At 48.6% G+C, this 15,059-nt stretch overlaps 1 protein-coding gene across 1 annotated transcript; it reads right to left on the minus strand.

Annotated features, from left to right (window-relative positions):
* Window positions 1-78: 78 nt before the first annotated feature.
* Window positions 79-11,878, minus strand: LOC116856155 (sialic acid-binding Ig-like lectin 5). Its single transcript, XM_032839430.1, has 9 exons — window positions 11,815-11,878; window positions 11,354-11,734; window positions 10,851-11,129; window positions 10,576-10,623; window positions 9,764-10,021; window positions 9,397-9,681; window positions 9,078-9,177; window positions 7,997-8,078; window positions 79-540 (listed from the first exon to the last, which is right to left on the minus strand). The coding sequence occupies exons 1-9, from the start codon at window positions 11,849-11,851 to the stop codon at window positions 307-309; spliced, it is 1,704 nt and encodes a 567-aa protein (XP_032695321.1). The 5' UTR covers window positions 11,852-11,878; the 3' UTR covers window positions 79-306.
* Window positions 11,879-15,059: the final 3,181 nt, after the last annotated feature.

Below are 15,059 nucleotides of genomic sequence, written 5' to 3' on the forward strand. Positions count from 1 at the left end.
ATTTTTCTGTCCAAAGAAGAGAGAGCAGTAGGTACTGAGCACAGGTAAGGCAGTTGAGACGGGACTTTTGTTGGTTGATTTCTGTGTGTTAATTTCTTTAATGTCCACAACCACCTCTGAGGCAGAATGCGCGATCTCTGATTTACAGAACGGGAAACTGAGGCACAGAAAGGTGAAGGACTTCCTTGGCAGCCTACATGAGAGCCCAAGTCGGCTCTACCTGGTGACGCTCGGCCAGTCCTTCCTGTTCATATTGCCACAGGGGTCCACATGCTTTGCTGATTAGTGCCTGACTTCTCCTCTGCCCTAGGAGCTGCGATTCCTCGGGCCAGCCCCAAGCTCTAAGCCGTCCTCATTTGTCTTGATCTCTGAGTACTCGCTGGCGCTGGCGCTCTCCTCATCCTTAGGCTCCCTCAGCTTCATCCCTTGAAAGCTGAAGGAGGCGTAATGGAGCTCCTGTTGCTCCCCTGAGGGAGGGGCATCCCCAGCAGGGGTTGCTTGGGTTGGGGGGCTGTCTGGACAGGACTTTTGCCTGGAACCCTGAAGAAAGGAGGAACAAGGGAGTCAGAGAAGAAATAAGGCAAGTATGGGATAATGGGACATTTATTCATTCATTCATTCATCCACCTATTCACACACACTTCCTATGAATCCAACGCTTCACTCATTCATTTAAAATCCTGTAATGCTGGGGAGCCTGGGTGGCTCAGTCGGTTAAGCATCTGCCTTCGGCTCAGGTCATGATCCCAGGGTCCCAGTCCCAGGACTGAGTCTTGCATCGGGTTCCCTGCTCAGCAGAGATCCTGCTTCTTCCTTTGTCCCTCCCCCGACTCATGCTCTCCCTCAAATAAATAAATAAATAAAATCTTTAAAAAAATAAAATAAAATTCTGTAATGCTACGACTGATTAGGCCATATTGAAGGCTTACTAATCAGTTTAATCCCCACAGTGTGAAGGATACTGATTTCCCCCATTTTACAGATTAGGGAGACTGAGGTGGGGGAAGGTAAAGTAACTTGCCCTCTAGTCACCAGCAGAGCCAGGAACAAAATGAATTCTGTTGTGTTATTGGAAATAAAAAGGGGAGGAAATACTCGGACAAAATAAAGATTAAATTCCCAGAATTGAAGAAAGATAAACCAACGCAGCTGAAAAGGGCCCCACAAATGGAAGATTTTAAAAAGAGCAGGGGAGGGGCACCTGGATGGCTCAGTGGGTTAAAGCCATGCCTTCGGCTCGGGTCATGATCCCTCGAACCCCACATAGGGCTCTCTGCTCAGTGGGGAGCCTGCTTCCTCCTCTCTCTCTGCCTGCTTCTCTGCCTACTTGTGATCTCTGTCAAATAAATAAAATCTTAAAAAAATAATAAAAAATTTAAAAAAAAATTTAAAGAGCAGGGAAACCACATACCCTAATACAGCACAGTAAATCTTAAGAATACCAAAACTGGGGGCGCCTGGGTGGCTCAGTGGGTTAAGCGACTGACTTCAGTTCGGGTCATGATCTCAGGGTCCTGGGATCAAGCCCCCACATCTGGCTCTTTGCTCGGGAGCCTGCTTCTCCCTCTCTCTCTGCCTGTCACTCCCCCAGCTTGTGTGGGCCCTCTGTGCTCTTTCTCTGTGTGTGTGTCAAATAAACAAACAAAATCTTAAAAAAAAAAAAGAATATCAAAACTGAAGAGAAAAATGTAAAAGTTTCCAGTGACAATGAGTGGATCGCTTAGAAATGTGCAAGATTCATAAAGACATAAAATTTCCTTTTCTTTTTTTTTCCTTTTTTTTTTTTTTTTGAGAGAGAGACAGAGCGCATGTATGCAAGCAGGGGGAGGGGCAGAAGGAGAGGGAGAGAGAATCTCAAGCAGATTCCCCAGTGAGCACAGAGCCTGACATGGGGCTAGATGTCACGATCCTGAGATCATGACCTGAGCTGAAATCAAGAGTCAGAAACTTAATCACCTGAGCCACCCAGGTGTCCCTAGACATAACCTTTCTTAACCGTGACACTGGGTACAAGAAACAAGAGAGTACAGTGTTGAAAGCATTGAAGAAAGAGGGTGCATGGCTGGCTCAGTGGGTAGAGCTTGTGACTCTTAATCTTGGGGCTGCAAGTTTGAGTCCCATGTTGGGTATAAAGATTCCTTAAAGGATAAATAAGATAAAATAATAAAATAAAACATTGAAGGAACATCAGTTTGATCCTAGAAATTATATCCTGCCAAATGAAATTCAAATGTAGGAGCATGAAAAAAAATTTCAAACACACAAGTCCTCAGAAGTCTTAACACAAGAAAACCCATATTAAAAGCATATTGGGAGGAAGAATTCAAATAAAAGTAACAAAACCTGAAAATGCTGCAATAAATCTGGGGTACAAAGGTGACAAAGTACCCCAGTAAAATGTGTGGCTGTATCTTAAAAGACCAAATTTAAAAATGTTAAGTATGTTCATAATAACCCAGAATGAAAAATGAAGATCTAGAAAAAGCACCAATATCTTGGAAAGTGGAGGGAAAGGAGAACAAAAGATATATAAAAGAACACTAAAGTTTTTTGTTGGATACAAGAGAGATATTAACTTTTTAAGAAAGGAGAAAATGGAATATTGAAAAAAATGGAACGTAAAGGATAAAGTATTTCTAAAATATGTGGGCTCACAACACTGAGATCAAGAGTCACAGGCTCTTCCTACTGAGCCAGAAGGTGCCCCGTGATAATTTTTAAATCGAAAAAAAAAAAGCCCATTAAAATGGCCAACAAACACATGAAAAATTGCTCAATATCACTTGCATCATGGAAATACAAAGCAAAAACCACAATGAGATACCATCTCACACCAGTCAAAATGGCTAAAATTAACAAGTCAGGAAACGACAGATGTTGGCAAGGATGTGGAGAAAGGGGAACCCTCTTACACTGTTGGTGGGAAGGCAAGCTGGTGCAGCCACTCTAGAAAACAGCATGGAAGTTCCTCAAAAAGTTGAAAATAAGGGCACTTGGGTGGCTCAGAGGGTTAAGCCTCTGCCTTCAGCTCAGGTCATGGTCTCAGGGTCCTGGGATTGAGCCCCGCATCGGGCTCTCCGCTAGGTGAGGAGCCTGCTTCCCCCTTTCTCTCTCTGCCTGCCTCTCTGCCTCCTTATGATCTCTCTCTCTGTCAAATAAATAAATAAAATGTTTTTTTAAAAAAGGTTGAAAATAGAGCTACCCTATGACCCAGCAGTTGCACTACTGGGTAATTACCCTAAAGATACAAATATAGTGATCCAAAGGGGCACATGTACCCGAATGTTTATAGCAGTAATGTCCATAATAGCCAAACTATGGAAAGAACCTAGATGTCCATCAACAGATGAATGAACAAAGAATATGTAGTATATATACACAATGGAATACTATGCAGCCATCAAAGGAAATGAAATCTTGCCATTTGCAGTGACGTAGATGGAACTAGAGGGTATTATGTTAAGCAAGATAAGTCAGCAAAAGACAATTATCATATGATCTCTCTGATATGAGTAATTTAAGAAACAAAACAGAGGATCATAGGGGAAGAGAGGGAAAAAAGCAAGAAGAAATCATAGAGGGAGACAAACCATAAGAGACTCTTAATCGTAGGAAACAAACTGAGGGTTGTTGGAGGAGTGGGGGTGGGGGATGCAGTGATAGGGGGTGATAGGCATTAAGGAGGACATGGGATGTAATGAGCACTGGGTGTTATATAAGACCGATGGATCACTGAGCTGTACCTATGAAACCAGTAATATATTACATGTTATTTTTTTTTAAAACCTGTTAAAAATACTTCAGCGTCGGGGTGCCTGGGTGGCTCAGTGGGTTAAAGCCTCTGCCTTCGGCTCAGGTCATGATCCCAGGGTCCTGGGATTGAGCCCCACATCGGACTCTCTGCTCAGCGGGGAGTTTGCTTCCTCCTCTCTCTCTGCCTGCCTCTCTGCCTACTTGTGATCTCTGTCCGTCAAACAAATAAATAAAAATCTTCAAAAAAATACTTCAATGTCTATATACAAATTATTAGAACTAACAAGGGAGCTTAGGGGTGCCTGGCTGGCTCAGTCGGTGGACCATGCACCTCTTGATTTCAGGGTTTGTAAGTCTGAGCCCCACAATGGGTGTAGAGATTACTTAAAAATAGAATCTTTAGGGGCGCCTGGGTGGCTCAGTGGGTTAAGCCTCTGCCTTCGGCTCAGGTCATGATCTCAGGGTCCTGGGATTGAGCCCCACATCAGGCTCTCTGCTCAACAGGGAGCCTGCTTCCTCCTCTCTCTCTGCCTGCCTCTCTGCCTACTTGTGATCTCTGTCTATCAAATAAATAAATAAAATCTTTTAAAAAAAATAGAATCTTTAAAAAAAAACTAACACAAGAGTTTAGCGAGCTGGAAGAATATAAGATCGATATATTTGTAATTGCTTTTCACGCGTTGCTGCATCTACAGAGAGAACGAAGACAATTCTCAGCATCCAGACCAGCACCCCAAAGAGCTGGGTGTCACTGGGAAGAGACGAACATTTACAGTGGATCCCCAGAAGAACTCTGCAGGGGTGTTCGGCCCCACCACGGTAGAAAGTAGAAGGAGAGGCTGCATGGACACATTAAGGAACTGGCTACTGTTGACTCTTTCACCACCTACTACCCACACTCCTTGTGACACAGACCTCTGTGACCAGAAAACAGAGTCTGAGTGTGCTCACTTTCCTACCACTGATTCAGGAGACTGAGTCACTTACTGAAATACGAAATCTCTTAGAGGAAATATATGTCTGCAGAGGATGCAGTACATAAAGGCCAAAAGGATGAGTTGACATTACATTTGCATCAAATTCAGCTACTTTGATTCAGCTAGCCATGAGGGTTAAAAACAAGAATATCACAAATTTTTCAGATGGTATCTCTCTGTAAAACCAGGGTACACCAGGGTTATGAGTAGATCTAAAAATGCTCAAGCTACCAAACCACTAAGAATCTAAATGACACACCATTTGTAATTTTTTAAAATTCTAAAATGCTTTATATAAATTTTTTGAAGTTTATTAGTATTATTATTATTTTAGTAATCTCTACACCCAACATGGGGCTCAAACCCATGACCTGGAGATCAAAAGTTGCATGCTCCTCCCACTGAGCCAACCAGATGTCCTAACGCTTCATAATTTTTTTTTTAAGATTTTATTTATTTATTTGACAGACAGAGATCCCAAATAGGCAGAGAGGCAGGCAGGGTGGGGGGTGAAGCAGGCTCCCTGTTTAGCAGAGAGCCGGATGTGGGGCTCCATCCCAGGACCCTGAGATCATGACCTGAGCTGAAGGCAGAGGCTTAACCCACTGAGCCACCCAGGCACCCCAAATTTTTAACAAATGTTTTCATTATGTGTATCATTGATGAATGATCAGAAAATGCACTTTTTAAAAGATAGCATTTGTAGTACTAACAAAGCTGGTTATTAAGGAAGTAAAATAAAAGTTTGCAAGAGCTGTCTGAAGGAATTCTGCATCCTTCTTGGAAAAAACTGAAACTAATATCTGTTTTTATGGACAAGAAGACCGGAATTTATAAATAAGTAAATTCTTCCCAAGTTGATCTACAGATTTAATGTAATTCCAGTAAAAACACCAATAGGAGGACTTTTTGGGATGTGATAAACTAGTTCTAATGTTTAAATAGATTGGCAATGGGGCGCCTGGGTGGCTCAGTCAGTAGAGCATGTGACTCTTGGTCTCAGGGTTGTGAGTTTGAGCTCCATATTAGGCATGAGTCTACTTAAAAAAAAAATGAAATAAAGGGGACACCTGGATGGCTCAGTCATTTAAGTGTCTGCCTTCAGCTCAGGTCATGATCTCAGGGTCCTGGGATAGAGCCCTGTATCAGGCTCGCTGCTTGGCGGGAAGCCTGCTTTTCCCTCTCCCACTCCCCTTGCTTGTGTTCCCTCCCTCGCTGTCTCTCTCTCTGTCAAATAAATGAATAAAATCTTAAAGAAAAACGATTTTATTTATTTATTTTTCAGGGAGAGAGAGCGCAAGCAAGGGTAGTGGAAGAAGGAGAAGCAGGCTTCCCACTGAACAGGGAGCCCAACATGGGGTTCCATCCCAGGACTCCAGGATCATGACCTGAGACCAAGCAGACATTTAACAACAGAGCCACCCAGGTGCCCAATAAAATCTTTTTTTTTTAAAGAAACTATACTTGAATATCCTTCTAATCCTGGGGTAAGAAAGATTTTCTTAAATGAGACCCAAAGTCACTCAACAGAAAGGAAGAGATTGTTGAATATGGTTATATTACAATTAAGAACTAACCTTCATCAAGGTCACCTTTAAAAAGTGAAGACAAGTTACTCACTGGAGAAGATATTTACAATGCATATAATGGAGAAAAAGTAGTATGAAAATGTATAAAACTCTCCAATAAACTCAATAACAAAGTCGAACACCCAATAGGAAAATGGGCTATTGATGGGACCAGGCATTTTAGAGAGGAGGTGTTCATATACCAGCGAAGGCAGAGACATTTTCATCCTCATTGACAACCAAAGAAATGCAAGTCAATACCAGAGTGAGATAGTGAGATGGAAAAAAAAAATTAGAAAACCAAGCGCTACAGAGATTATAGACCAACAGCATGTGATAGGCATGGATGGATGTATAAACGGATGCGTTTGCTCTGGAAAACCCGGTCAATCAGAACATTCACATACCCTCCCACCTAGTAACTAAATTCTTATCTAACAATGAAGAAAAACTCTTGCATGTGAATGCAATGAGATATGAACCAGAACATCTGGAACAATTCAAATGTCCAGCAACAGGACCTTAGGCACTAGACATAATCATAAAATGAAACAGCGGCAATGTCCCGCACCACAGATGGTTTGCAGGACGTAATTCACGGTGCTGGGTCTACAAAAGCAAGTCCAAGAAGAATGCACAGAACGTGACCTTTGTTGGTGCAGAAGCAATGAAACTAAACAGTGAGTCTTTCAGGCATATGTCCGTGGGATAACGCTAGCAAGAAAAGACTCAGTGGTGGTTCCTGGGTATGGGGTCACAGAGCAACCTGAGTGGATGGAAGTTAGGGTCAGTGTTTGAGGTCTTCGGTTGGATAGTAGGGTCGCAGCTGCTTATCATATCATGAACAAAAGGAGTAAGCACAAATGAACAATGCTTGTTCCTGCAATAAGGGGTTGGTCACGAATCAAACATTTTGGATAACTCCATTTAGAGCGACACGGGTGCAATTTTGTAAGAGGTGAGAGGGGGCATGTTGCACGTGGAGTGAGAGACAACTGCAGCCCCCTGCCCGCAAAGACGTCACAAATACAACAGGGCAGAGACAGGCAAAGGCAGTGATGCTGTGTAAGGTGCCCCTCAAGACAGGGATGGACACGGAGCTCTCTCTATGGGAGAGAGACACACAGACACTGGCAGGGAGGGGGATGGCAAAAGCTTCCCTGAGCAGACGGTGTTGGTACTGGAGCTGGAAGGGCAATCACACGAGGTGGTCTGGTGGAAACAGGGACAGGAGTTTGGAGGAACTGTACATGCAAAGACTCCAAGTTGTAGGGGAGCAGGTGTGTATGGAGACCATGAGAAAGCCAGTGTGGCTGGACCACAGCAGGACCAAGGCTGGAGTGGCCATCAGGAGACTGCTAGAGGGACTTTAAATATCAGACCAAGAAACATGACTCGATTCTCTAAACAACATCGTTGAAACTCCCAAATGGCTGGAAAGCAATAGAGTCTGGGAGAGGTTCCATCAGGCTGTGTCTAGAAAAGGCCGATCAGCAGGGATGGAACAAGAGGTGACCAGAGGGCCACTGGGTCTGGGAGATGAAGGTGAAGAACAGAAGGGAGGTCAACTCCCAGGCGTCCTTCCAGGAGACCAGAGCAGAGCAGGGGGTGGGGAAATGCTGGGAGCCCCATCTGGACTCAGAAGGTACAAGCCCAACAAGCCCCCCAACTGCACTAGAGGACGCCAGCATCACTCACCCAGGCCACTGTACCCATGACAGGATCTTCGTCATCCAGGCCCTCTCGGCTCCCGGATGCTTGCTTCCTGCGGGCTTTCGCTCTAAGGGGAGAAAGCAGCACACTGCAGCCACGGCTCAGGCTCACATGGGCCGGCTGCCCACTCCCTGGTGAGAGGGCGTCCAGACCCCGGAACCAGCCTCAGACCTTCCTGACCTGCACGTAAGCACTCCGTCCCCCTGGGTGAGCAGAGGTTGGGCCGGGCCCAACTTCATCACTAAAGATGCCCCTAACACATAAAGCCTGGGGCCCGAGTAGTCATAGCAGCGTTCTTCGTGACAGCCCAAATGTAGAAACAACCCAAATGTCTATCAATACACGAGGGAGAAAATGGGCTCCACCCTTGCAATGGAATGGCATATGGAGATAAAGGATGAGGTTGGGCGCCTGGGTGGCTCAGCTGTTTAAGCGTCTGCTTTCAGCTCAGGTCATGATCCCAGGGTCCAGGGATCAAGCCCCACTTGGGCTCCCTGCTCAGTGAGGAATCCGTTTCTCCCTCTGCCTCTGCCTCTGCCTCTCCCCCCTACTCGTGCTCACTCTCTCTCAAATAAATAAATGAAAATCTTTTTTTTTTTAAAGGACCAAGTACTGACACATTCCACAACATGCCGGATCCTTAGCATGAAGACATGCTAAGTGAACGGGGTCAGTCACGAAGCACCCCGTGTTAAATGACTCCATTTAACACAGAATGTCCACAATAAGAGGCAAAGGCAGAGAGACAGAAAATAGACTGGCGGTTGCCTAGCGCTGGGGGACGATGCGGCCAGGATGAAAATCTAGGAGAAAAGGGTTTCTTTGGTTTGTTTCTTTTTCATTTGGGGATTGATGAAAAAGTCCTAGAATTGTGGTCATGGATGCACAGCTCTGAATACACTAAAAGCCACAGAATTGTACCCTGTAAACGTGTGGGAGTGGTATCGCCATGCAGCCCTTATCCCCCAGAAGAAATGTCCCCTGGATCTACTCTACTCGGCTCTGCGTTCCTGGGATTGAGTGGCCTCTCTCCGCACTCCCTGTACCTCCCCCGACAATGACTCACACGCAAAAGAAGAGGAGGCACAGACTTAGGGACAGCAGAGCCATAGCACCGGCACCTCCAAGAGCTGCGGGCACGACTCCTGCCAGGAGCACCGGTTTCCCTGCAGGGAAGAGGTGTGGCGAGACTCATTTCCAGGCCTCTGTCTCTTGCTCTCCTACCTCCTCGCAGAACTTGCTTAAGGGCCAGCTCGGGCTGGAGACAGAGCAGCACCCTATCCCACCAGTCGCCCCCTGTGCAGACCCCAGCCCCACCCCCAGACCTTCTTTTCTAGGATCCAGACTCCCTCCTCCTACACCTCTGCCCCGGACAGCTCCCGGACCTGGGAGCAGCAGGACAGTGGCGCTCTGTTTCCCGTGGTCATTCCAGGCCTCGCAGCTGAGTCTGAGGCCGGAGCCCAGCGGCCCGCTGAGGCTCAGGGAGCTGTTGGCCCAGGGCCCGGCAGAGCTGGAGGTGACGGTCCAGGAGGCGTTGCTGTGGTTCCCCTCCAGCAGCTCCTCCCCCAGCCGCCAGCGCAGGGTGGGGGCCCGCTGGGCTCGGGAGGAGCAGTTACAGCGCAGCCCCTCGCCCTCCCAGGAGCAGGAGGAGCTGAGCAGTTGTGGGGGGTCTGCGGGAGAAAGAGGAAGGGTCAGCCGTGTCTCTCCTCCCCAGGCCCCGGGCAGCCTGCCCCCAGGGGTCCCCACACTCACAGACCACAGAGAGATGCAGGGAGACGTGCTGGGAGCCCAGTGCGTTCTGAGCTTGGCAGGTGAGGTCTCCTTCATGCTCCATTTGTATCTGAGGGAGCTCCAGGATCCCAGGGTGTGCGGGCTGGGAGAAGCTCAGAGTCTGTCCCCCTAGGACCCAGCTCAGCTGGGCTGGGGGGTTGCCATCAGCAACACAGAGCAGCCGTAGAGTCTGGCCTTCCTGGGTGAGAATGGTCAAGCCCTTTTCCAGAATCTTCAGGGCTTTGGGAGAGATTCAGAGGGAGAGAGAGCACCTGCTCCAGTTGTGGGAGGCTGGCAGTCTCCTTCCTCCCTCCTTCGCAGTTGGCATTTCCCTCTCCTTCCTTGACCCAACGACTTGGTTCCGTCAGGGCTGAAAGGCTGGCTTTACGCCCCAAAGAGTTTGACCTCATGTGTCTGCGCCTCGTATCTTCAGCAGAGGCTCAGTGTCCCACTGGGACCTGCTGGACTGCTTGGTGGCTTCACTCAGTGAACGCGGCAGGAAAAAGGATGGAGGAGGCTGGGGTGGCAGGGTAGGCGGGAAGCCAGAGGCATGCCACTCGTGAGGTGAAACAGGCTTTGAGCAGTTAGTGTGCGTGTGTGCGCGCGTGAGCATGGGAGCATGGGAATGCAGGTGCATGCACCTGTGGGAGGTAGGGGGCTGCTGATTTTTATTTTTGCTTTCCCCCTATCTGATCCCATTCAAGCTATGATCCCCTTCCCTTTGCTGGGAGCTGACCCCCTACTCCCACCCCAGGGCCTGGTCTCAGTCCCCAAGAAGACAGGTTCTTTCCTACCTGTGACATTGCTGGAGAGGAGGCTGATGGTGAGGTTCTGGGGAGCGTCTGGGATGGAAAGATAAGGCCCTGCCTCAGACCTGAAGATTAGGATGGAAGATTACCCAGCACCCAAGGAGGGGTAGAGGACCACAGGGGACCACAGGGAAAGTGGGGAATGCTGTCCTTGTCCACTCCCCACCTACACTCCCAAGGTGCATCTACATACACACACACACACACACACACACAGTCCCCACTGCCCTGGGGGGCCCAGCCATCCCTCCAGCACTCACAGGAGACATTGAGCCTGATGGTTCTTTCCACGGTGCCCTGACCTTCTGGCAGGTGCACCTGACAGGTGAGGTTGCTGCCATGGTCCTGCACCCTCGGGGTGAGGGTCAGCACCGAGGAGTGGAGGGTCTGGGGGTCCAGTGAGTCAAGAGCACCCCCCACCCAGAAGAAGCGGAGAGGTCTTCCTTCTTCGCAGATTCCCCGCAGACTACAGGTCAGGTTCGTGGGATAGCCGGACTTCAGGGGCTCCGGAAAGTGGATGTCGGGTTCCTGTGTCAGGGCTGAGGAGGACAGACGCAGGTGCCTGGGCCCCAGGGAGCTGGGGACCCAGAGTGTGACCCTGACAGGGACCAGGGCCTCAGGGCACAAGCTGACCTCGGGGCCCCCATGTCTCTTCCCACCATCCCAGCCCCAAGACCTGGAGCAGGGAATGTTCCAGTGTCCTGCTCCTGTTCTAAGAGGGGGGTCTCCACATCCCAGAGCTCTCCTGGGGCCCCTGCCATACCTGCCACCAGCAGGTTCAGCTGCTTATCTTTGTAAGCATATCTCCCATAGTCTCTCTCTGTTTGGAACCTGTAGAGTCCCTGGTCGCTCCTCCTGGCCTCTCTGATTCTCAGGGAGCAGTTGTTTTCCCCGGGCTTCCCGACGAGGTCGAACCGGTCCTGGAACTCTGTCTTCACCTTTGTTYTTTTATCATTTGTAGCCACAAGCTGAGAGTTATGGGAGCTGTCCCCACTCCGGAACCAGTACATGTAGGGCCTCTCACGGGTAGGCCACGAGCTCCTGGGATAGAAGAAGGCGCAGGGCAAGTGCACACACAGACCCTCCTGCACCGTCACCGTGTCCTGCACTTGGAGCTTGTACCCCCAGTCCTCCTGCAGGGACCCTGCGGGGAAACCGAGGCTCAGCTGTGGCTCCGGCACACCCCCACCTGTGCCCGCCAGCGCTCCCCCTTGGCCCACTTACCCCCCCACAGCAGGGGCAGCAGCAGCAGGGGCACCATGTCTGCACCAGCCTGCGTTCAGGTCCCTCTGTTGGGGAAGGAAATGGCCTGAATGAGGCCAAGGAAACCCCAACAGGAAGCTGCGTGTCAGAGCTTTGGTCACGGGACAAAGGGAACTTGGGCAGCATGGACCATGGCGGGGGAGGGGGGAGCTGAGAGATCACCCGTCTTGCCTCCCTGCCATTTGCAGATGGTGAGAGGCTTGGCTAGGAGGATAACGCCCCAGAACTGCGGCACTTTCCTAGTGCAACACGGGGAGGGGCGCAGGGAGAGGGGGAAGCAGACCCCTCCTGGTCAATATGTCGGGAGTCCGACACATGGCTGCACGCAGGGCTCCATCCCAGGATCCTGAGACCATGACCTGAGCTAAAGTCAGACACTTCACCGACTGAGCCACCCAGGTGCCCCGTCTTGTGCCCCATGTTTGCTCAGGGAAGAGAACACCACCTGTTCTCGGAGATCAGAGCCTCTGGGCACTGGAAGAGATCTGGAGCAAATGCATTATCACATGATCGGCCTCTAAGGAGAAGCTCCCAGGCTGAGGGTCCAGGTGGCCGTGCCTACCCCTCTGTCAGGAGAGAATTTCTCAGGGACAAATCCATTGGTCCACGATAGTTACAAGAGATATGGCTCCCACCAGTGTCCCTGAGGCCTCCTGCCCTCTTGGATTTGGGTCCCCAGTCCCACCATAGTCCTCATCCCAGGCAGCCTAAGACTCTGGCCTTGGTGTTAATGCAGAACTGACCTGAGAGCTGGGCATTTGGAATGTGGAAGTTGGGGGCATGGAGTTGGAACCCAGACATCTACCTACTTACCACCCTGCCTACCACCTGCTCGACTTTACTAAATTCTGCTAACCTCTCTGTGCCTCAGTTTGCCCATCTACAAAATGGGGACACTACTACAAATGGTGTGTGACATTAAATGAGTTCATGCATGCTTAGGACAGTGCCTGGTACTCACTGAGCATTTGTTCATCCAAATGATGTTTCCTGGAACCTCCCATGTGCCAGGCCCTGTTTTAGGGCTGGAGATAAAGCAAAGGGTCAGCTCTGAGGATAGAAAAGATGAGTCAGAAACTCTAGTTAGAAGACAAACAATTAATGAAAAATTTTAAAAGCACTATCACTGAGAGAGTGATATATTTTAGGGGAACCCCCCCAAAAACAGAAAAATGTAAGAGGAATCTTTAAAGACTGCTAAAATTTAAAAAAAGAAAACAAGCCTCATGGAGAAGGTGACATCTGAGTGAAGATGTGGACAAAGTGAGAGATACTGTGGGCACCCATGCAAAAGGAACCCATTGTGAAGGACTAGTGCACTCAGAAGTCCTAAGTGAGGGTAGGTATGTTGGCAGAAGGTTGGATGACAGCACAGCAGAGTGAGCCATAGGGAACGTTGAAGGAGAGGAGGTCTGGGAGTTAGTTACCCTAGGTCAGCTTCTGAAGAGCTCTGGAGGCTGCTGTAGAAACTTGAATTGTACTCTGGGTGTATTAGTCAGGGTTCTCCAAACAGAACCCCTTGGATCACATCCTATGCATATACAAAGAGACCTATTGTGCGGATTTTGCTTCTGTGATTATGGAGGTTGACAAGTCCCAACATATGTGGTTGGTAAGCTGGAGACCCAGGACATCTGATGGTGAATTCTAGTCCAGAGACCAGCTGGCTTGACACCCAGGAAGAGCCAATGTTTCAGTTCAAGTACAAAGGCACAGAAAAAAATGATGTCCTAGCTGGAAAGCAGTGAAACAGGAAGAGTTCCCCTTAGTTGTGCAAGGGTCAACACTTTCCTTCCATGCAGGTCCTAACTGATTGGATCAGGCCCACCACACTGGGAAGAAGAATCTGCTTTAAACGATCTACTGATTTAAATCATTGGCCATTGGTGATTTATTCAACTTCCAGCCCCTTTCTCCTCCTCCCTGGAGGTCAAGAGGGTAGAACTGAAAGTCCCAATCCTTCAGCCAAAGCGCCATTCCCTTAGCAATCAGCCCCCATCCTTAGCTGCTATCCAACTGTCACCTCATTAACATAACAAAAGACACCTTAATTGTTTTCAACACTTGGTAAATTCTAAGGCTTTTAGGAGCTCCCTGCTGGAAATGGGAATGGATGGACCAAAGGTGCATATTTCTTATTATAAATCACAGTATCACAGGTGTGAAGGGCAGTGCAAGACTTGAGCAGAAAAGGGACAGGATCTGATTTGCTTTTCCCCTGACCCCCTGCTTGCTGGACTGAGCCCAGACTTCTCTGGGGCTGTTGTGTTGCCCTGCTTGTGAGATGGGAGTGCCCAGGTCTGGGTGGACATGGTGGGTTGGTGGGAAGTTGATGGCTAGCGGTATTTGTTGGTGTATCAGATCCATATTGAGAGAGAAAGAGAAAATTCAACAATACCAATGTGTTTCTCCCAAATGGTTGCAAGCTGCAAGCTGCCATTACAGAAAAAGGGAAAATCTTTAAGAGATTTTTAAAGAAGAAATTCGGGAGCTCAATCTCAGACATATTGGGTTAGAGACACACAAGTGGAAAGATCAGACAGAGGGTGCTTGATCTGTGGGTCTATAGCTTAGAAAAAGTCCAGCGGCACCCATGAACTTGGAATGTCACCACACGGATCATATTTAACTGTGGGCCTGAGTGTGATCACACACTGCACGAGATAAAACAGAAAAGAGGTGAGGACCATCTCCAGTGGGCATCAGACCCACCTTCCTGCTGAAAACAACCACAAACAGAAAGGGAAAATCATGGCAAATCTGAAAACCACTGAAGGGCTGACAAGTGTAAGGTTTTACAGGAGAGATACACACGACACCAGGCAAGATAGGAGAAAGGCAACGTTTATTAAAGATGCCCTCGGGCGAGGTTCCTCGAGTCGGGGAAGTCATGCAGGAAAGGGGTTGAGTGAGCTTTTATTGGGTTAAGACAGGGCATAGGTTCACAGCCATATAAGGTAAGGTATTTGGTGGTTGGAGGGTAGGGAAGTCCTGATGTTCCTGTTTCTTACATAGGTATCACTTATGTAATACCTGTGTGAGGTTTACTTATGGTGATGTGTCCTCAGCATGTCCTTCTGGCAGGAGAGTCATGGGTAGAGGAAGAGGGCGGCCTGGAAGATGGTGGCCCGGTGGCCATTTTATTGTTCCTCCTGCATTCCCACAGCTGCCGACCTAACAACAAGAAAATTTTCAGCGTGAAATCG

This window comes from Lontra canadensis, unplaced genomic scaffold (assembly GCF_010015895.1).
Source record: "Lontra canadensis isolate GAN:19392208 unplaced genomic scaffold, GSC_riverotter_1.0 scaffold107, whole genome shotgun sequence".
In the NCBI taxonomy this organism is placed as follows: domain Eukaryota; kingdom Metazoa; phylum Chordata; class Mammalia; order Carnivora; family Mustelidae; genus Lontra; species Lontra canadensis.